We start from the raw sequence: 22,531 nt of genomic DNA, 5'->3' as shown, positions 1-22,531 counted from the left end.
TAACCAAAAATCGGAATTCTAGACAACCAACTTTGCGGACGATACAATACGAAAAATAGCCCTAGCTGAAATGGGGGACGTAAGCTAATTTTATTGAAGATGATCTGAGGAACTTTTTATTTTTTCAGTTGGTCAGAACACAACGGTAATAAATCGCGACTTGTTTGGACATGCTCACGTAGCTGGATACGCTCTAGATATACGGCGTCTCACCCGCTCACTCAATGGCAACTGATCACCGACCACGGAGCTTTCCGCAGAGTTCCGCATGTTCATTATATGACGATGTATATATAGTAACGTGTTTGTTTCGGAATAACTCACAGTTTATTACTTGGGAGGTAGCATGGTATAGGAAATATGCATTCTTCAGATATAGTTAAATCGAGGTAATCGAAAAGAAAATTTTGCGACGACGACTTTACATAATTTATCGGGGAGTGTTATTGCTCACGCAATACGCTGTGAGAGTTTACGCAAACGCCATTCATGAACTTGGTTAATTTTCACAATTTACGAAAAATAACTCATTTTTGATCCTCATATACTACTTCACTGCACATAGCAGGCAAAATAGTGCATTTTCACTCGAACTCAATAGTGAGATGCCGAGTTTAGCAATCCTTTTGATTTGTTAAGCACATATACTCTCCAGTGAATCAATTGTAGCCAACATTCCATCTTCCCCAGTCAACACTGTCACCAGTCATTAAGTGGTTTTCCATCTGGGGAGCTTGACTTTGGTCGCCTGCATCAAAGTTTAACACACGGAAAAACTGCATCTTCCAATTTTTAAGTACTACTGGACTAATAAACGTGGTCATATGATTGGGTGAATCCAGACTTGTACCACTTGGTCCGTCAAATGCTTTTGACCTGAATCCTCCAGCGGCGGTTTTAGCGTAATTTCTCACCGTCTAAATGTGTATGACCTTGTAGAATGCGTTTTTCACCGTGCTGGCTGTGCGGACTCAATAGTACTTTTTGACAACTCAAATGGAACTTTATCTAAAACCAGGACGCAGGAGACTTCAAAAGCAACTATCAGGTTAAGGGATCATTTGTGGCTTTCTATGTAGTTAGGGTCGATCGTGTATAAAGTTTACTAAATTTTGCCATGTCCACTGAAACAGATTCACTTAGATAAATATATTTGTGATCAGTTTACTTTATCACTGTCAGATAACATTTACTGCCCGAAAACACTTAGACCATCAACAATGTTACAAGTCTTCTTTGTTCCTGCAGATTTCGTCCAGGATTCCCGGCGCACTGCTGATTTTCTCGCAACCACAACATAACTCTGAAAACTCATGAACTTTGGCAGGTTGGCCAACGTTCAAATTTCCATGGCACATGTCACTACGCGTTTCAGCAAGCCATCTTCGATAATTCTTTTCTTTATATTGCTATTTTGGGTCTGTCTTTAGGTCTTATTCTGGCGGATGGCTACTCAAGACGTAAAACTGCCAAAGTTGTAACGTAACACAACGTCAGTGAATGAGTTGATAATAGTTGGTAGCTTTATTCCACATGCCGACGTATCAAAAATATTGTTAATGAATATAAAATGCTCTGTGTTAAAAAATTTGGTAAATGAGATTACATTTTACCGAATAATTTTTGCATGATGATAAGGGTTTTGCATGAGGATAAGGGACGGCTATATTCCATGGAAATCCAATATAACATGACGCATTGCATTCTATGAAGGAGAATGAAGAGACAACAATACATTGCAGCTCCAGCAACTTCGGAGCACACAACTAAAAGGTCTCAATACCCCTTTTATAATATTGTTCCTGTCAATTTGTTTTTCCCGAAATTTAATATTTCCCTGCTTTAAGTCAGTAGATAATTGTTCAGGCGACAGATTTGGGGGATCAGGCTATTACAGTATTGACATCCGCGTTAAAGTGCTAAAGGCTTATAGACGCTCGATTTTTACAATGCCCGCTTGCCTTTATTCGTTACTGAGGTCGACTGCGGGTCACCTATTATACAGCCACCCATTAATTTCGCATGATATTTTCTTTTTCAGAGAAACATTTAGCCAGATTCTTAAAGTGATGACGTACCACGAAGAAATTTTCTAAGTTTAGCAAGCGCGGACATTTTGTACGATATTGACAAATGTAATTCTTTAAAAGTGTCCAACCGGGTTTATGAAACACGGACTTACGCTCTATGCAAATTTAGTGAAACAGATTGCAGATTTTTGAAAGCGCTTTAAAATAGTGGTTTCGAGCACTCTTAAATATACTACTATTTCTTAAACCATTAATACACATAAATAACTGCTGAAAGGCTGTTTTCACGTTACACTAATAAAATTTTATAATAATACAACCATAAGGTTATAATAATAATAGTAATAACATATCCAACCCGGATGTGGTGGCGAAAATTGAGTAGGTACTAGGGATAGCTGTTTCCCGAAAATTCATCTATTTTGGGCGAGCGCAGGTTCCTAAGCTTTGCCGTTTACGTCCGGATTGCTCTGAACTATAGAATTATTGATCACATACACGTAGGTGGCTTTCTCAGGTAGATTTCTGAACAAGAATCCGGCAGAAATATATATATGTATATATGCGTGTAAATAAACATGTATATAAATGTTTAATTAAGGAACAATAATAATTAGAGAGATTCTGTTAATTTATGATGACAGGCGTAACACATGGACCTTGTTTTATTTAATCGTTCTGTGACGATCAACGGAAAATTGTAGTCACTGTTTTTAATGTGAGATTTTCTTGTACAAATATGCGGACGTCCGGACAAATATTTACGAGAGAAATATTTACTTGATAGACGTGCTGAAAACAAACCGCAATAAATTTGAGGATACTAAAGACAGTGGAAGATCACGCGACGCTCTGCTTTAATTCAAAAGTACGTTTATAAGCAGCTAAATTGCACAGAAAACATGGCGACCTATTAAATTTACTCGTCGATTGCCCCACGGTAAAATAAAGGACACAAGGTTTGTGACATAAGAAATAAATCATCAACTAAAACTACTTGATGGTTTTTATAGTTCCATTCATTTTTTATCTGTATTTCTGTTTTATTCACTTTTTGTATTATTATTTTTGCTCTGCTTTTTCATTTCTGGAGGGCTACAATTTCCAGAGAGGATCTGGTTCTGATAGCCCTAATAAGTAAAACATTTGCTTCAAATTGTTGGGGTACCAGTGTCTAATGCTGCGTTCAGAAATCGTGTGGTCGTTAGGAATTTACGGCAAATATGCTGAGTTTCCACTGAATGTTTCTCTTAGTTCTCTTAGTTAATGTTTTTATCAGTTGTGAATGCAAAATATGGGTTTATTTCTTCAGTTTTGCGGGCCACTTTGGTGAGAGCATACAAACCGCGCTCCAAAATTACTGGTAGTGATGCTTTGTGCAAATGTTACATTCTACAATTGGATGTGTTAGAGTAACACCCGCAGTGGAGGCAGCAATAAAGACAACCTCCTCCTAAGAAGCTGTCCCTTGAGGAGCTAATCACTATGGTTTCGGCTTTCGTACCCTGAGTGACAAAATGTCGCGTCTCCGCAGTAGAGGCAGCAATAAAGACAACCTCCTCATAAGAAGCTGTCCCTTGAGGAGCTAATCAATATGGTTTCAGCATTCGTACCCTGAGTGACAAAACGTCGCGTCCAATTTGGAACTAATCTCAGTGCTGGTTTGTCAACACTGGTCAACGAGTCCATTGTTTAGTCACTGTTTAGAAGGCTGTGGGTTCCGCTTACCCACATGCCGATGCAGAGTGGCTCTCGCGTTTCTTGTGTAGATTAACTTTACTAAAAATCCTAAACCCCATTTAATGGAAACACTTTCTGGCTTCATTGATGTCCAAATACAGTTTCATGTAAATTTATTTGTACATTTGTCATTCCCTACAGTGGGATATAATTAGACCATTATTCTGAACAGATTTCTAGTTGGCAACTTAATATTCCTCCGCAAATTTTTTTGCTTATGTTCTCAACTCGGCCGGGAACAAAAGCACAAAACTTGCCCTGATGCCTCACAATTCATTTTTTTGAAACAATAACATAACATTTGCTCCTGAGGAGAAAACTTACTTTGGTAAGTTTCGCTTCCCATTATTGCTAAAAGGAAACGTTTCGAGGATATGTTTGGTATAGTATATTTTGAAGCAAAGCGAAAATTAAATGTTCATGCATACGTATCTTTGATAAAACTTACAAGGGTTGATATGCGACATACAAGCATCTGTGTGCAAATTGTAGGTGAAGCGAGTGTGACAATGACACAATCATCAATATTACGCACACCATCCAAAAATTGGGTAAGATTGCGGAGAGTGGGCACAACTGCAGTCCTGGCATGTTTTTTGACTACGCATTTCCTTTCATTCCCTGAAATCGTAAAATGCTTCTATGCACCCCTTTTCCGCATGCGAAAAGCGCTTTTGTAAATGTTCACCCTTTAGTGTGACAAATCACTCGGAGGTTCTCAAGGCAGAGAAATGAAATTTGGAGTATTGAACCACATTACACGGTAGAAAGCGCAAACAACGCACAAACAAACTAACCTGGCTAAAGCCATGCGTCTAAACGCTTTTTCCAGTGTGCCGGCTTATTTAAACCAATAAAATATTTGAATTCGACAAAAGTGCCTAAACGTATGGCCAACAGTAATGCGACTTCGGTACTTCACCCTACCAGTTCACAAATTTATTGTCTCTATTCCTCTCACTAAATATGCATGGTTTCGTGAAGCAAGCAAGCGAACAATCAGCCCGCGCAATGTATACAAACTTTTGTAATTATTTGTAGTCACGAGTGATTAATTGACTGACTGAATAACTTACACGACGGGACCTGCGAGACATCTGACACTGTAGTGGAGGAATAATTGCTTGTCATCCACGAAGCTGGATACAAAGGTAGTGCTTAAAAAATTGCATTTATTCGCATATTAGCAGAGTTAAAATTACGTCTAATTTGCAGCAAGGTGTGCTTAAACTGATTGATGGGCTTATCATCGTGTAAGGTGGATTGTCCTGTGCTGGCCGCAGTTGAGGTGCGTGAATACTTAAAACATATTTTTAATTCATTATTAGTTCAGCAAGATATAATCATCGCCAGACCGTTTATATCCTCGGACAATTTCACAAAGACGCTCACTGTATTGGCGTTTGGCGTAAATGCTATGTACGTTTATCACCCCAAAAGGAACCGACCAAATAACAACTGTGGGAAATTCAAACATCAGTAAACAAATGTGTGTAAACCTTCCTAAAATACAAGTCCAATACAACACTGGCAGAACACGAATCAGTAAAACCGTATTCGCCCAACTGATTTCCGGGTCATGGCTGGTTATGATGCACAAACAGAGAAAGAAACGTGCAGTCAAAAGCATCTGGTAAAAGTCTAATGAACGCCATGGTAACCTGTACTGTTTGAGCAACGAAAAAAAGTAAGTGTGATATACCCGCGTATCCGAACTCATTTTGCCGGCACGTAGATTCTTGGTTAAAGGTAAACTTCAACTAAGGATTTTTCATTTATCGTCCGGAAATCATATACACTTAACACAGGACATGGGCAGTTCGTTCAGCACGCTCCTGCCGTCTTGCTTCTAAAGGCGCAGATCTAGTTAAGCGTTCATTCTTGGAATCATAATTTTAATTTGGTGGTTTTTAGCTTCATGACCAGTGAAAATTTCATTGCCTTTGTGAAAAGCCTCTATTTTAGAACTTTTATGTATTTTATCACAGATATCCGAACAGCCTCCTTGTTCATTATTCAGTCATATTTGGCACTGGTTACTATTTTAAATTTGTATATTTTTTGTTTTACTCCGTTGGATTTACACTTGTTTTTGAATTTGTCACATTTCAAATTATGTTAACTGTTAATTACGTGACGTAATTATTTGTTTCCTTCCTTATTAAGCTAATTCATCACCCTTCCGGTAACAGCTCAAGTTTCGAGACCGAACGGTTCTATTTTATACAAAGTTGACTCTACCTCAACCGTTTTTTGAACAGCCTCCTTGTTTATTATTCAGTCATATTTGGCACTGGTTACTATTTTAAATTTGTATATTTTTTGTTTTACTCCGTTGGATTTACACTTGTTTTTGAATTTGTCACATTTCAAATTATGTTAACTGTTAATTACGTGACGTAATTATTTGTTTCCTGATTCCTTAAGCTAATTCATCACCCTTCCGGTAACAGCTCAAGTTTCGAGACCGAACGGTTCTATTTTATACAAAGTTGACTCTACTTCAACCGTTTTTCTATGGACGATTTGTTTACATTTATTTCTGGGCTTCTTGTTAAAAATTTGTACCACTTTGAACTGAACAACATTTTTCCGTTTAATTTGTCCGATAGCACACTGCCCTACTTGCGCCATCCTGTGTCGCTAACTGCCCAAGTTTCCATCTAGCCGTAAGCCTTTCTTTAAGTCTCCTCACGATTTGCTGTTAATTCTCTATAGAAACACTTTCTACATATCTGTACCGTCTGCCTACGTCCGATTCAATATATTGTTTACTGCTCAGTTGCGACTACTGAAAAAACGCAGGTGAAGTTCGTAGAATTCGGTTTCGCCGCAATTGTTACTGAGCATCCGTCGGTGAATTAGACTACGCTTTACCTGTCAGATAGTTTTTGCGTTTAGGCTGAATAAACAGTTCCTTGCTTTGAGATCACGGCCTTAGCACAGAATTGTACATTAACATTTGACGTGCGTTTCAGGGGATTGTTAGATTTTGACTGGGACTTTGCTGAGAAATTTGAAAAACTTGAAATGAATTTTCTTAGATTTGGGGGTGGACAACCTCAGCAAGTGTTGGCATTCTCATGCCACCATTTCATATTTGTGTTACGAAAAACTCTATATGACAAACTAAACGTTTTACCTCGCACAAGAAAATCTGCAACTTAGGAAATTTTACTTACTAAGACGTAGAGCATCGCCTGTGTTTGGGAATACAGTTAGGACAAATTATTTTTCATTCTAACAACCGATTCTTCCGAAATAAAGCAAAACAGCCAAAAGATGGTTCCAATCTTTCCACCGAAGATTGGCGTAAAAATTGAATTACGAATTCCCACGTTGCCAAACAATTTCATCCTCTCGGACTACTACTAAATACAATAAGTGGTTGGGGCGTAAATATCAATGGGCAGCCTCGAAAATTTTGCTTGCCCGTACATGTTTCGTATATGTAAGTGCCTGCACTGCTAGCCGACTTTGTTCAAAAGTGTAATGATCAACTGGAGTTAAGAGTGTGTATACGACGGGTGAGGAAGCTCCCCCCGAGTTGCAACGTTCTCTATCAATGAGCTCAAAATATTGCCACACATGCCATGAAACATAAATATAGATATCTATAGCAATATAAGTGTCATTAGGGGTGCTCGAAGAAACGGTCGGTAATCAGGTTATATTCTATTTTGACCACTGATAATTGGTTGTGGATGATAAATCTGTAGCGGTAGGTTACATGTATCGGAGGATTTGTAAGCCTACGCTTTTGCCTGCTAAGACAAACACACTGTTAAATGGTATCTGGATGTATGGTGGGAGCTGCGTGCATACATTTACAGAGTTCGGGCCGCGTTTGTAAAATACATCCGTGAAACTGCTTACGTGTTTTCTAAGTTCGTTTGCGCTCAACTTAAAATCAACACACGCATTTGGCTTACCTCCAAGCGAGCTCTCTAAAAGTTTGTTACAGAAACGTGAATTTTATCTTTTGTGACAAATATGATCTGTGTTCCCTTAAAACCGAAAACAGGTCCCCTTGCACAATACGTTTCGAAACGCAGGTGGGTTCAGCTTGCTCAGACCGAAAACAGCTGATATAAAACGAGCAACAACTAAACACTTGATGGTGGCATACATAAAGCAATCATTAACATCAAAGAAATCATCACTATCGTGCAGTACTCAGCAACTACAAAATATTGCAAATCAATGGCTGTCAGCAAAAAAAAGCAAAAAAAGCACCCCTTTTCATTTGACAAGTCGTCACTCGAGAGGCCGGTAAACTTATGGTGATTTACTCTTGAAATGCAAGCTGCCAATCTGCTGCTATTGGCTCCACTCCGGTAGCCGAAAAACCGCCTGCTTAAATATCTGCCCTGAAGTTTCGTGTGATGGGAGCTCGTGGCGGCTTCAAATGCAAGATACCCCCGTACATATTTCTGGGCTTTTCAGCAGGGGGCGTTTTCGAACTGTCTTCGCGCATCCGTTGGAGGCTAAATTTCTGGATTTATGAAAATATCAAGAGAATTTAGCCCAATGTCCCGCGGGTACAGATGGCCCAGGTTTATTAGTGAAATACAATTTGTCGTATGATGTATGACTGAAGCGTATACCCAGTAAATCAGGCAGTGTGATGTTGGTTGTATTTGAATGGGAAATTCAACTAAAGGACTGCATCAGTATCTGCATCAAAATCCAATGAACTAACGCAAATAAGCAAAATCCGCTTGTTTCGCGCTTCGTAAGTAAAAGGGGTCAAATTGCACGGAACTCCCTAAAATATCCGGGTGAACTACAATCGCTAGTTTTGAAAGATTTCTGGTCGGATTTCAAAAAAAATTTGCGGAGTTAATCGGTGGCGTCTCACAACACCATTCCATCGCCATAAAGTATTTTTCTACACTGACACATGCGGCGGTGGTGCGGTTAGAAATTGGAGCGAATGATGGACTTGACATCAGCTAAGTTTTGCATCAGCGCCCATCAACTTTTCCATTCAAAGATGCTGAATGTCAAGTGTTTAAAACATATCGATTGGGAGAAGGCTTGGACAGTTCTTTTTCCGAGAAATTCACAGGATAAAACAAACCTCTACAAAAAGACAAAAAACGGGCTTACTCTATTTTATAGGGCCACCCATTTGGTGCACCTATTGGTGTTTGCAAACCTCTTCCGTATCTACCTCCCCCATCATGATGTCACAGTTGGAAATACTGCGGATCTGCGGAGAGCAACAAGTGTGTGCCCCGAATAATACCACTTTAATCTTCCGGTAAATTGCTGCATGTATTCCAACTCGGGTCATTCTACGCTAACCAGGAAGGAAACGTTCAAGTGCACAGCAATCTATTTTACCGTGTAAGTGGACGGAAAAATGAAATTTATCTACACCTTGATTGGCTCTTTTGCCCAAATGCATTCGGACTAAATAGTTTTGCACAATCGGGTTGTGATGAACTAGAGAAAGTTTTAAACAACAACAGTGGCCTCACTCACCCGAAAACTCGACGTTTCCTGAAACACATCCATATGCACATATTATTCATGGCCTACACGCACATTTTGCAAAACACTAAAACACGAATTGTTTAGTTAAGAAAAGGAGCATTCAAAACATCCAGATGCGTGAGGTACCAAAATATTCACACAACCCCACATGTATGACGTGTGCCGGAAATTCTTCTAGAAAAGTTTGGTTGAATATCACAGTTAGTCTGAATGGCCTGGTCAACAGTCTTTTCAGGCCACTGCTGTCTCGGTGCAAATACTGACATCTGGACAGTAATTACAGTTCGTTTGGAAAAGATATGATGGAATTTGACGATGCTGGTACAGGGGGTGCTTTACTAGAACTGCAATCCACTATGGTTCCCCACATAAAGTGGCATGTTGATTGGCGTCCGATGGTCGAGCGGTTAAAATTAAGTTCTTTGCAAATGATTGTTGATCGAAGTTTTCCGACCTTTCTGATGTTCACATTCACAGGGAGCAACGTAGAACAGAACGCAACGCAAATTTATCGATCTTTCGTGTTCTATTTCACGTGTTCTATTTGATGTGTTCTATTTCGTGTTCCTATTTCACGTAGTCGAAACTAAACGCAAATGAGAAGGCTGTTCTTTATTCTATGTAGTCAGTTCAATTCAACGTTTGTGGCTATTTGGTTAAGTAAAATGTTATTGATGGTTTCGTTGAAGGCACGTAGCTAGTATGGTTTGTAATGTGCATTGTGCACCGGTCAGTATTCCATTATGTGTTTTCCAAACACTGTTCCTAGGTGGGGTTGTTATTTATATGAAAAAATCACTCCTCTTGCAAAGGTTAACCGGAGAATCTTTGAACAAGTTCATGAGCAACAACAAACAAGGAAAATAGTACTTACTTGGCACTGAATGTAGCGTAAATAATCGACATGGAATTTTTAGAAAGCCGTTAGTTTTTACCCTGCTTTAATGAAGAAACCATTTCATGATAACACATAGATTAGAGCACGGCATCTATGAGGCCATCTTACAAGGTACTCAAATTGTTTCAATGTGGTGTGGCTTTTAACTGATTCAAAAAGTTTTGTGGTATCCGCGTTTGTATGACATTTACCAAGGAAGGGATATGTTTTTATGTAATGGAGATTGTGAACTATGGACTGTCTGGCGTTCTCGTGCGCCCCCCAAGTTGAGAAACGAAAAGCGGTTTTCGCAAGTCATAAAGAAGTCAACAGAATTTGGGCAACAATTCAATGGCTACTACTAGCTGTCTAAACAGAATCTCTATGACGCTAAGAATCAATAACTGGAAAAAAATTAATTAAAAATTGTGGCGCTAAACATTCTGTTAATTAGAGTGAGGTTGGGAGAAGGCTTGGACAGTTCTTTTTCCGAGAAATTCACAGGATAAAACAAACCTCTACAAAAAGACGAAGCGAGCTTACTCTATTTTATAGGGCCACCCATTTGGTGCACCTATTGGTGTTTGCAAACCTCTTCCGTATCTACCTCCCCCATCATGATGTCACAGTTGGAAATACTGCGGATCTGCGGAGAGCAACAAATGTGTGCCCCGAATAATACCACTTTAATCTTCCGGTAAATTGCTGCATGTGTTCCAACTCGCAATATGTGCGCTTGAATTTTCATCCTTGTCTGAAAGCATAGTATGTTTTTCCTGTAATCAAGCCAGTCAAAAAATGGATATCTAGGTATAACTATTCAAAGTGTGTTTTAGACGGAGTATTTGTGATATCTTTAAGGCATTTTCGTAAGAAAGGTGACCATGACAGAAAACTGCAACGACCAATCTAACAAAACCATGAGCACTGGTAAATCCATATATAGACTGATATGACAATCACTGGATAGTGAACATCCTTTTGCAACGCGCCTTATGCTAGTAGAATAGTAGTGATTGGCTTGTTTCAACTCATGTGATTTCCACAAATTTTGCGCGTCTACGGGTTGAAAGATAGAATCGATTGGTCGCAATGAGATGTGTGGAGTACACCATCACGCTTGCCACCATTTACCTACTGCTTTCGTCAGACTTTTGAGGAACTTGTTTAAACTAGTGTTCATTTTCGTTCATCACAGACCTGCTTGGCTCCAGGCAAACAAACAGAAAACTATGCAGCTCACACGATCTATCTGTATTTCGTGAATTGTACATGATTTCCCCTGGTACATCGACTTTCCAACCATGTGAAGTGAAATGCACTTTTGGGTGCACCTTTTTCTTTTCTACTCAGAAGGAGGGGCGTCCTTGTTATCAGGGTCACTAAAACATTACGCCATGATGGCGTAATGTTTGCTACTGTTGCTAACTGGGATGAATAATGTGAAGATTATGAAATCTGGGGTCCAATCTCCTTAAGCACAAAGGACAATATCCGATCGGGGTGAAATATCACCCACGGATTTTCACTGCATTGTGGAATTACCATAATTCACAGATAAACAAAAAATAACAGGCCGTATTATCAAAAATATTTGCACCGGCAAATTAGGGATCTATTGAAGTGTCTCTTTATAAAATTAGACCAATTTTGTTTAGCACAACAGCTGAAAAACATACTTGTTTGTCACAATTCACCCTCAGATCTTAGCGAATGATGCAACAGTCAGCGCTATGTGGGATACGTAAATGACTGCTTATCGCACAGACAAGCGAAGTCCACCTTGGTGAGGCGGATTTCGGACACTCTGGCCCAAACACCATTGCAGAACACTTAAATCATCTTTCGCTGTGGGTCGTTGTATGCTCTGCACTCTGAAGAACAATTGCTTACGCACATGTGCAGTTTAATAGACTAAAAGCCTACACCGTCTCTACGATACATTCTTACATCTCAAATATCGTACAACCTGAAGCTTAAGGCAGCCCAGTGAAACATATTCAGTTTAAGAAACAGATAATGTTCCCGTGTTAACCAAAGTGATGCAGATGAGTATCTTAGCAAAAGGTTTTATTTTGCTTTCGATTGAAATAGTTCCTGTTTGAATCTCATCGAAGCATGTGTGCCAACTGCTTCCAATAAAACCAGCGGTGCATCCAATGAACAAGGGCATCTCATTGCACGGAGGCTGATCTTCAAGAGTCGAAACGTTTTCCGCATTGAAGGTTTTGGCTATAAGGTTTTAACCGATGGTTAAAAGAGAACGTGTTAATGTCTTTCACTTGTTAATGCATCTTGGTGTCAACAAGGTGCAGTCTGCAATATGAAACGTTACTTCCTAATCCAAAAAAATCAGTGCTTCTGAAATGCTTAAATAGGTCACTATTGGTTTGAGCAAACACTCGCCTGAGAGATTGTGTGGGAGAAAAATTAACGGAGGTAAAATATACACGCTAATGTTTGCTGAAACGTGAGTAAAACTGCTATAAACTCACTTATTGCAGGCGAAGTTTTGCCGGATACTTTAGTCGAAAAAAATCAATGAACGCATTGAAAAACGCAGCAGGCCGATCTGGGCAAAAAGCGCCATTTACGCTGAGGCAGTCTTTGATAGAAAATAGGCGCCTTTTTACTGGAAATTCAGAACGGTAAAATGGTTGCCATGACGTAATAATACTCCTATTATTTCAGTAAACATGTGGGTTATATTTTTGTGAGTAAAGAGTACACTGACAAACACACAGTGGGTAGTTGAGATCCTCGTGTCAGCTGATCAGTGCAGGGTTGACAAAATGATCTACTTCCTAAGATTTTATGGAAATGCTTGTATCGAAAACGCATTATAAGATTGCTAGTTAATCTCCAACCCGGTATCCACGCAACTACTGAAACACTTTGCGGCATAATGCCAGATTTATGGCCGTCTACTGTGCCAATTTGGACAGCTGAGGAAGCGCCCTATAGTAGGCGGGAGGCAGATGTGCTCGGAAGTCACCGTTTAAATTCCTTAATAGCAAGTATTCTAGTGAACAGCACTAACGACATCTGGATTGCTGCATGCAGTACGTGTAACGCCACGCGTTGAAAAGACAGATAGACGTCAAAAGGAAAGGGCGGCGGAACACAGTTTGATGCCGGCATTTCCATTCACAGATCAACTTCCGGTTCACCATCGTTAATAGCCAAAATAGGTTTGGCATGGGCATCAGATTAGCACGATGGACTCATTACGAATCAGAGTGTTTTGGTGTTAACCAAGGGCTGACCAGGTGGCGAGCCGAAAGTAGCCAGTTACCAGTGTCCAACTCCGTTGCTTCACATCCATTTACGCAGCTGACATATCCTGTTTTTTGAATATAGTAAGTAAGTAAGTACGCAAGTAATATAGTAAGTTTGGTGCAAAAACTTTCAGCCCAATCTCCGAGTTGGTGGGCTTCCCATTTATGCATTTACACAAAGGACATGTAGTTTGTGTGAACAAATCGACGATTGTGCTTACGTATTTCGAATAAGCTAGCTTCTTGCAGGAAGAGTAAAATGAGTGACTGAGAATTCGTTGAAATGCATGGAAGGTTGCTAATTCATTATTGTAACTCCAGAAAGGCGCTGACCGCACGAGCACACCCTTGGTTGGATCCTACACAAACATTAATTAATTCAATAATTGGTCGTTTTTATTGGACGTATTTTTCAGCCGACAGAATGCACATTTTTTTAACTCGGAATACTGCACCGATCTTATTTGCCGAAAACCAGTTACGTGAAAAAATAATGCCGGGAACGACTTTTAATATACGTGTATGTGTTTCCAAGCCTGTGAAGCGTGTGTTTATCGAACGTAATGAGTGAGTTTCTATTCCTGTGTTGCTCAGTCGAGCAAAGACAGACAGGCTGCGGCACAAAATATACCTACCTGCACCGTTGAATACAAATTATACACACCGTCTTTCAGTATAAACGGCTAGCACTAGTAAAATTGATAAAGTAAATCGTCTCAATTTATCCCAAAAATGAAGCGCTAAGAACCAAATAAAACGACAACAACGATTGATTATTTCAAATTAAACTCGACTGGTCATTTTGCGGGAAATGCGACATCAATACTGACAAATCACGTATATGTGTGGAGTCGGTCTAAATGGCCGTTGCGGGAACTTTACTAGGCTAAATCTCGTCTGTTTTTAAAGTCTGTAGATTACGAGAATATTTTTATCCATTATGTCTGGATAGCTTGCCAAGTTAAGAACCCATACTGAGTGGATGCAAAATATTTTGAAGTCAGAAAGGTTACAGGTTACGGTGGATTCTTCATTCATCACGGTGTGTTTTACGTTTATAAGCTATATGTTTACCTGTCTCGCACATCTGTTCTAATATCGCAAGTGGGCAATTTTAATGTGCGAAGTTGTGGACTTCGTTTGAGGGCTTGTTTACAGAAAAATTATCTTTTTATCAAATATCTTGGTTTGTACTTCTCAATCCAAAGGAACGTAGAAGTAGCATCTGAGAACCTATCGCATCCCGCTTCGCAAATCCGGCTTGGAAATCAACTCGGTTTGAGTTTATATCGCCCGACATTCGAACTGGTTTCATAATTCTCCCGGCTCCCTCCAAAATACTAAAACGCCAAAAAGACGGAAAGATTATGAAAATCAATAAGGCGTTATCCAGTAAATACTCGATCGCACATTTATATCGTTTGAGAGCATACAAAAACAGGTTACTGTGGAACGTGCAACTCACAAGTATTGTATGATTTAACTAAAGGTGGTAAAATACTGGCGTAGCTTATGCGTAGTTCATAACCGACGGTTTTGTTAACTTCAGTATTGGAGTTCAAGTAATTTATGTTCCGTCCCCTGCGTCATACTACTACATATTGCCACGACATAATATATCAGAGGTATAATTCTAGTGACGGTGACTAATCATCCAAAACTGTCTGTTTGAAAATATGATCAGAGCTGTTACAGTGTTCCAAATAATTTCGCCCGACAGCCGATCAAATTTCGAGTCGGCAGGCCCCCCATCAATGACTGCTTTCATTTTGATATTGTCCACCCCGTGGAGGGAAACAAAAATCACCTTTATCTTAAAGAGTCAAAAGGACTGCTGAGCAGAGGACGTTAGGTAGGACATCATAAATAGACCATCTGTGCACAAAATTCACGGGATTCCTTCGCAACGCTGAGCGTTTGCAATAATATTGAGGCGAAAAAATTTGGACGATCGTACCCGTGCTTACTAGCACTCGAGCTGTGGCCGATTCATAAGTTAAGGGCCAAAGTAGAACAAGGCTCTAAAAGTGACCATATTTTATGTGGTTTCCTTTATTAAGGTTAACGGGATCATTCGGTTCAATAGTAAAAACTAAACCAAAGTTGGTACATTGAGGTGACGACAGTGGCACCCAAGAAGGCGAATTTTAAGGTGCCACGCCACTGCTTATGGTGGACATAGGTGGCGAATTTTCATTGCGCTCAACACTTATATAAACCTGAAATCATAAGTCATTTCTGCCTTTCGAAAAAGAACTCAAGAGTTGGTTTATACTTGATTAAAGTGTACCAGTTTCCATTAACTCTTGGGGAGAAACGTGCACATTTTGATTAACCGATATGTTTCTGCTGAGCTGCGTTTCGCTGTTGGCCGAAAGCACCGCAATCAAACGTTAAGCCACCGGATCCTCATAGATCAGACACGAGTGCATTCAGATTAGGGTGTCGAGTGAACCCAGAATCCTCAGACTATTTTCATAGTCCAATATACTTTCTGCTCCCGGTATCGATGGTTATATCCCTCCACATATTGCTCCCTGCATAGTACTTCTGCTCTCTCCTTCCGTCCTCTCGTACGTTGGTCATTAGCTTGCTAATAAGGATCCTATCTTTAATTCCTCATGGTTATTTTTCACTGTCACATTCAAAGTGTGACAAACGTAGCTGAAAGCCTAGTCACTTCAGTTAAAGCCGCAGAGACGGGAAATGTAGTTCGAAGCAGCTGACTTACATCTCCAACCCGGGCCTTCGAAAAAAGAAACGAATGAGAGAAGCATGTGTAACTGTACACCCTATATACCAAAGATGAAAATAGCGCTAGGTATGTGTCGAAACTCCTTTCAGACGTTTGATGGAATGCAGAAGCAAACTCAATAGGAACGCCTTTCACTAGTTGCTGACGGCTGTTGAGGAAATTTGAAAAGAAATGTTGTAGCGGTATGCTCTTCGAAAATAAGGTAGCTGTGTTCGTGGTAGCTGACTTTTTTAGGATTTCTTATATCATAAAACCAGGTCGTAGATAACCCCATATGTGACAATTTCACAACGGTACTAATATGCAACGAAAATGTACCCAGCAGTTATAAAAGGATATTTCGGTTGTACCCAAGATGAAATACTCCGTAAACCAATTTCTTATATATAAAACCAGGTCGTAGATAACCCCATATGTGACAATTTCACAACGGTACTAATATGCAACGAAAATGTACCCAGCAGTTATAAAAGGATATTTCGGTTGTACCCAAGATGAAATACTCCGTAAACCAATTGTTTCTACCATTTGTTCATCCTGGGGTGAACCTCAAAAGTCCAAAAACGACGGCGATCTCTTCTTGATTAACGGGTTTCTTGCAGCAACGCGGACGCAGTAAGTTCTACTGAATAAGTCCAACAGCTGCAGGTGAAAATGAGCTCAAGTTGATTCAACTGAAGTTGTTCAGTGCGCCTTTCGAAGGCTGATACTGATAATCAAGTTGGCGTGTACAAGCATGTCCACAGATTTCCAGATGTACTATGTCATAAAATGTGCTGACTGAAATATAGAAAATTTTGTGTCTTTCTGCAAGTATCGAAAAAAACTATTTGGATCTGATACTAAATTAAAATTTTTGCCCATTCAGTTATTGATCGAGCTTTGCTGTTAATATGATTCCAAGATAGCACAAACCGACTGAGTAGGTTATACCGTGATCGGCATCGATTTTATGTTGATATGGTCTTACAGACCTCCAAAAAAAGCAACTGGCATTTGTGTATCAACTGTTCTAGAAACTCTTGCATACAGCTTTCTTTTGTTTGACTACTTTACTACGTGTTTAGAGAGGAAGTTCCACCCACAAAGGCATCAGACTCTTCAAGGTGCTGGCGCCATCAGTAGAACCGAGCAAAATTAGGCACTAAAAGTTCTGTATTCAGTTAATTAAAGTCGGTTGTTAAAGGGAACAGGTTAAGAGGTAAAAGAAAGGGCTGATATCAAACTTATCCTCAAAGTAAGTTTCTTTGTATGTCCACATCAGAATAGAGAGTGTACAATGGGAATGGTTGTGCGTGATCTCTAAATTATCTCCTGGTCAATGTTAGCACATACGAGAATGATGACATCTTCTCACCCTATGGTCTTTCCTTCATTGACTTTGATGAAGCACGGTGGATAAATATTGTTCACTAAGAACAATATCGCTCCTGAATTCGGAATACCAACATCGTAACGCACAATAATATCCGCGTTATGCAGTACATAGTGACGGGACTATAGATGACGCGCACATAGAACATGAAATAACTCTCATAGTCCATCTTTGTCAAATTACAATAATGCATTGGCATCAGGTTGAATTGTTGAGAATGTTGTTTCAAATCTCACTAAAAACTCTGAAGTCCAACCAAACAAAACTCTTCCAGCTAACGGCGAACGCAACTGATTTTCGCATATCCTCCCGATACAAGACATGTGTTATTACATTCACATTCATTCACATGCATTCGGTGGACCCATTACACATGTCTAAATTGACTCATAATTATTAATATTTATTACAAGCATAAGAAGTGATTTGATTCCCAGTTCGTACGGAAAATGCCAATGAAAGAATGATGGGGTCAAAGTTCTTTGCTTTCCTGTTGTAGATAAAACAAACGCAACTGAGGAAGAATGACCATGAAAATTAGCTCAACCTACCATCCTGCTTAAACGGCGATTTCGGGCCTGAAATTGAGTCGTGCAACGCAAAGACAGTTTTTAAAATACTTTGCAAGCAATGGAGGAGAGGGATTGTTTTTGATTAGTGCGAATTCCCCACAATCGAGATTTTTTCCTAGTAGACCTAACCGGCGGTTATTGTTGCTGACCTTGTCACCTATACAAGCTTCAAAAATGAGACATTTGGTGTAGGTTTATACTAATGCCCAATTGATGCATAGTGGTGGCCACGTAAGATGAAGGTTATCATAAGATCACACATATGTGAACAGCATAGCTTATAAATCCCAAAGACGTGGGCCGAAAACAACATGCTGATACACTTGTTTCGTTAAACGATTGCAGCGTCAGGCATGATTCCTTAGCATACAGCTGTTTAACCGTTTGTCTAGAGTTGCGCAGTTCAACCATTGTACTTGTCATTCTCGCCGGGAGGCTCCCTTCTGTCGTTTAGAAACAACAGAGCTGGAACACCTGTGGCTTCTTTTCAAGGACGTCCGTCACTTACACATCCGGAGATTGTTCGTTTCTGAAAATAAATGTACCTGTTGCGTATTGGCAGCAGTATCCGATTTTCGATTGGTCGGTCGTGGTTAAACAAAATCTCTTCAAGCCTACAAGTTTTTGGTCGCAAAAACCAGTTGTTATACATGTAGACAGCCTATCACATAACTCGGAACACTGTTTCATTCCGGTTTTGACACGTGGTTCTCTGAGAACATTTTGGTGAGAAAAGCTGCTGTGCATGTAACGTAAATTTCTCCGTGGGTTTCATATTTTCCTAAAACATTCCTTGCTTTATCTGAGAGTTTGACAAAATTGCGCGCCTAAATGTAGATTTCGGGAGGATATTTATTGAACTAAGCTTGCACACCCGGAAAATCTCCCCAGAACACATTCAATTTTTCAATGTTTACAGTGGTTTTCACCAGAAAAGAACCTACCAACTATGGCTTCTGCCACTGCAAGCGGATAAATTTATTAAGTTGACGCGGTAAATCGTATTACAAACTGTTTTCCTATACGAAAAGTTTAAATTGTCAAATTTCGCCACAAAAATCAAGCAAATCTTCTAAGAAACACAATCGGCGGGTAGGAAATTCATCACTGGTTTCTGCTCTCGGTTACAATTACCCTTTTCTTTCATTGGTCTCCAATGTGGCGCCGGAATGGTGTCTCTGAGCGAAAAACTTTATCTGTACCAAATTAGGTGCAGGCATATGGAAATCTTAGATTTGCCACTCAGTAAAATGTTTTCATTCGCATAAGGTAACTTAAAACTCCTAATCGAATCAATGAAACTCGATAGTTTCCGCTTTTTCTACCATTTGGGCCGGAAGACTCCATTGTGTGTAAAGTGCTACATTTATTAATGCATATTTTGGGTAGTGTTGAGGGCACACGACAGCTAAAGACAATAGAGCCAAGGTGTAACTTTTTAGGCGGAAGCCAAGTGCTCTAATCCGCAATGTCAGTGGGGTCAACATGCTGCGCTAATTTAGCGTGGAACATAATCTCGTAATTCTGTTGCAATCTTGTTGGGATTTCATTTCACAAACCAGAAGATTTTAGAACACAATTACCGTCTTCGGATTTCAAGGTTTTCTGGCGCCATCTGCATTTTTCTCAACTTGGGAGGTCAGCGATTTCTCAGCTTATATACAGAGAGTGTGGCATCAGGTGTCGGGCACGTAGTCACAATTTCAGATCTCTGGGTAAACATGGGGTTGGTCACATTCGTGCTAAGGATATAGTTTTCTTGCTTGTTGAGTTACGAAACGCCAGGGTTTTTGAGTTTCGGCTTGGCATGCTAGGTCGAAACTGTTTATCTCGTATACGCACAGATTACTGAATGCCTCATTCAACCGGGCAAGGAACATGCGCCGTACTAGGCCACCCTGCAAAAGACCCAAGACAGCTGCATGCCAAGCTTTAATGGGCTTCATAGAAGTGCCCGGCACAGCAGCTGAGTAAATCCAGTGTTCCAGAAACAGACTTTTACTCCAGCCAGCAGTTTCAGGTAGCCATATAACAAAATATCATGGCGCACAAATTGAAAGCTTTCATCCAATCAGAAACGTGTAATTTTCGAAACCGGTTGCAATCCACACTTCTCAAGAGACCCGTCGTTATGTGCGATAACTTTGATCGCAATGACTGCTTGTACGGCGTAGGTCGTTAAATTAGTCGGTTTCCAAACAAATTGAAACAGGTTTTGGTTACACCACGTTGTGTGCAAATGTTAAGCAGCATGTTAAAGTATATTTAACTTACGAAAGCAAGCTTTACCAACAAAATTTAAAGAAAGTAAATTCCTAAACATTGATGATGACAAGGTGGGAGCCCTCCGACATCGGATTTATGTAGATTGGCGAGGGCATGTATAACGAAGCGGTATAACCAAGCGTCTATCGTTTTTTATTTTTGTGCCAAGCGTGATACACTTGTTCACTAAGTTACTTTATCTAAAAATCATAGAAGCACATCTTTTATTCATGTTTCAGTCATCGATGGTGCCTATTTTATGTCTTTCAGGGCAATTCAAACCTTTAGCCACCGGGTTTTGGCTGAAGCCCACACATTTCTCTCATCACGTTCAAATGCGTGGTAACCGTACTGCTGACCAGTTAATCCGGCACACTGTGATCTTCGGCGGATAGCCGGTATGTCACGAGTTCAACTCTCCCTGGACAAAAATAAGTAGGATATGGGCATGTTGTTCCTTGGCGCTTCGCCATGGAATCATTACACTTCCTGAGTGCCGCTATTTTTTGAGCATTTTGTTTTCTTTTGCAACTACAATTTAGTATTTACTTACCCAGCGTTTTGATGACACCTGAATTGAAACGCGGGGTGATATATATATTATTATTATGGGCGTTCATCCGCCGTATGACACACCAACTAAAGTACAACATTACGCAAGTATCTTTAATGACGGTACTGTATCCCATAGCTGAACTTATTTGTTTGACTATGTAGTGACGCTGGTGAATAACTGGTTGAATAATTGGTTTAAATAATAATAATTGGTTTGAAACTTGGACCGATTTAAAGCATCACATAAGTGGGCCCCGAAAATTTCTGCGACGCAGTCGGCCGGATTAACGGCCCTGACTGAGGTGTTCTACAAAAAAACTGACAGATACTTGTTTTCTGAACACATCGAGCTGTAGCCCTTTATACGCTTACTACATCATGTATACACTGCTAAACAAACGAACAGTATGACTCTCGATGTACCTGGTGCAAAGACGCAAACTATCAGCCTGCGATATAAAACGAACCTGTAAGCTGTGCTGACGGTTTTTTTTTCAAAAAAGGTTATAAAATGCGCTCGGTAAACTATAGTAGCTACGTTCCTAATCTCGTTTGCGAATCCGAAGTAAGGTTTAGTCTGGAATCTACACAATTGCTCTGCGTCATCAGAGGTTAGTCTGTTTTTGAATTCACCATTCATGTGAGTGCCTAATCTGAGCATGTAAATGACACCCGTGCACCGGCTAATATTAGCAGGAGCTACCTATCTGAAAATCGCAAGCTGCTTTCCACTGTATTCCGGAAGAGCCGTTTGTGTTGTGGACACTGTAGACCGGCTAGATCACATCACTGATTGGAATGATCCGGAGTAAAACTGATTTTCTTCACCGCCATCAGCATCAGTGGCTTTTCGGATTATCAAACACGACACTTACAAACCCATAAATTTCTGGAACACTTACACGTTCACAGCATGGTTTATGATATAGCAGTGGACTTCATTTTTGTTAATTTACTCTTCAGATGTAATTGATCTGTGGACGGTTGCTGGAATGGTTAGAACGGTTAGAATATCAGCGCGAAGCTTCCGGTTAGGTATTAAGTTGGCTGCTCATATAACAACAAGACTTACCGCTCCGCCCCGGCTCTTTTGCTTTTTTATGAAAAAAATGTTTTAGAATTATTTCATTGCATGCATTGCAAAGGGATAACTTATCGCTTTATTATTTTTAAATGTTAGCGAATCCATTTCAACCCGGCAGATATGTCAGACTTTGAATACATTGTACTTGACTAGTTTGAAGTGCACATCGGTTGAACATCCAGTTGGTAGCCTTCCGGTTCATTTTCAGTTGGGAAATTAAACTAAAAACACGCTCTGTGGGGCTGTCAACTGAGGACGCAACTTAAATAGGCCATTTCTCTGGGATTAATATGTAGTAATGGTTCTTGTCGAAAACTCTCCTCTTCACCCATGTTTGTTGTGTTCATTTAAAGTACGTTTGCACCATTACTCTATCTATGACAAGAAAGTGTATTCGAGTATGGCGTACGAGGTAAATTTGATCAATGGACTACAAACGCTGGGGTCTATATGACGGGATTTCCATTCTTTTGTCGCACTACATGAAGGCTTTTTGCT

The 22,531-nt window shown here is 39.9% G+C and overlaps 1 protein-coding gene across 1 annotated transcript in view; it reads left to right on the top strand.

The window, feature by feature from the left end:
• Positions 1 to 22,531, top strand: part of T265_06368 (hypothetical protein) — a gene marked incomplete at both ends in the record, with an annotated part of 140,879 nt that overhangs the window by 43,766 nt on the left and 74,582 nt on the right. Inside the window, one exon of the mRNA XM_009171609.1 lies at positions 5,104 to 5,189. Within this exon, the coding sequence (XP_009169873.1) occupies positions 5,104 to 5,189 (86 nt within the window). The remainder of the gene's footprint in view (positions 1 to 5,103; positions 5,190 to 22,531) is intronic.

This window comes from Opisthorchis viverrini (assembly GCF_000715545.1).
Source record: "Opisthorchis viverrini unplaced genomic scaffold opera_v5_126, whole genome shotgun sequence".
NCBI classification, from domain to species: domain Eukaryota; kingdom Metazoa; phylum Platyhelminthes; class Trematoda; order Opisthorchiida; family Opisthorchiidae; genus Opisthorchis; species Opisthorchis viverrini.
This window is presented reverse-complemented; position numbering and strand designations above follow the sequence as displayed.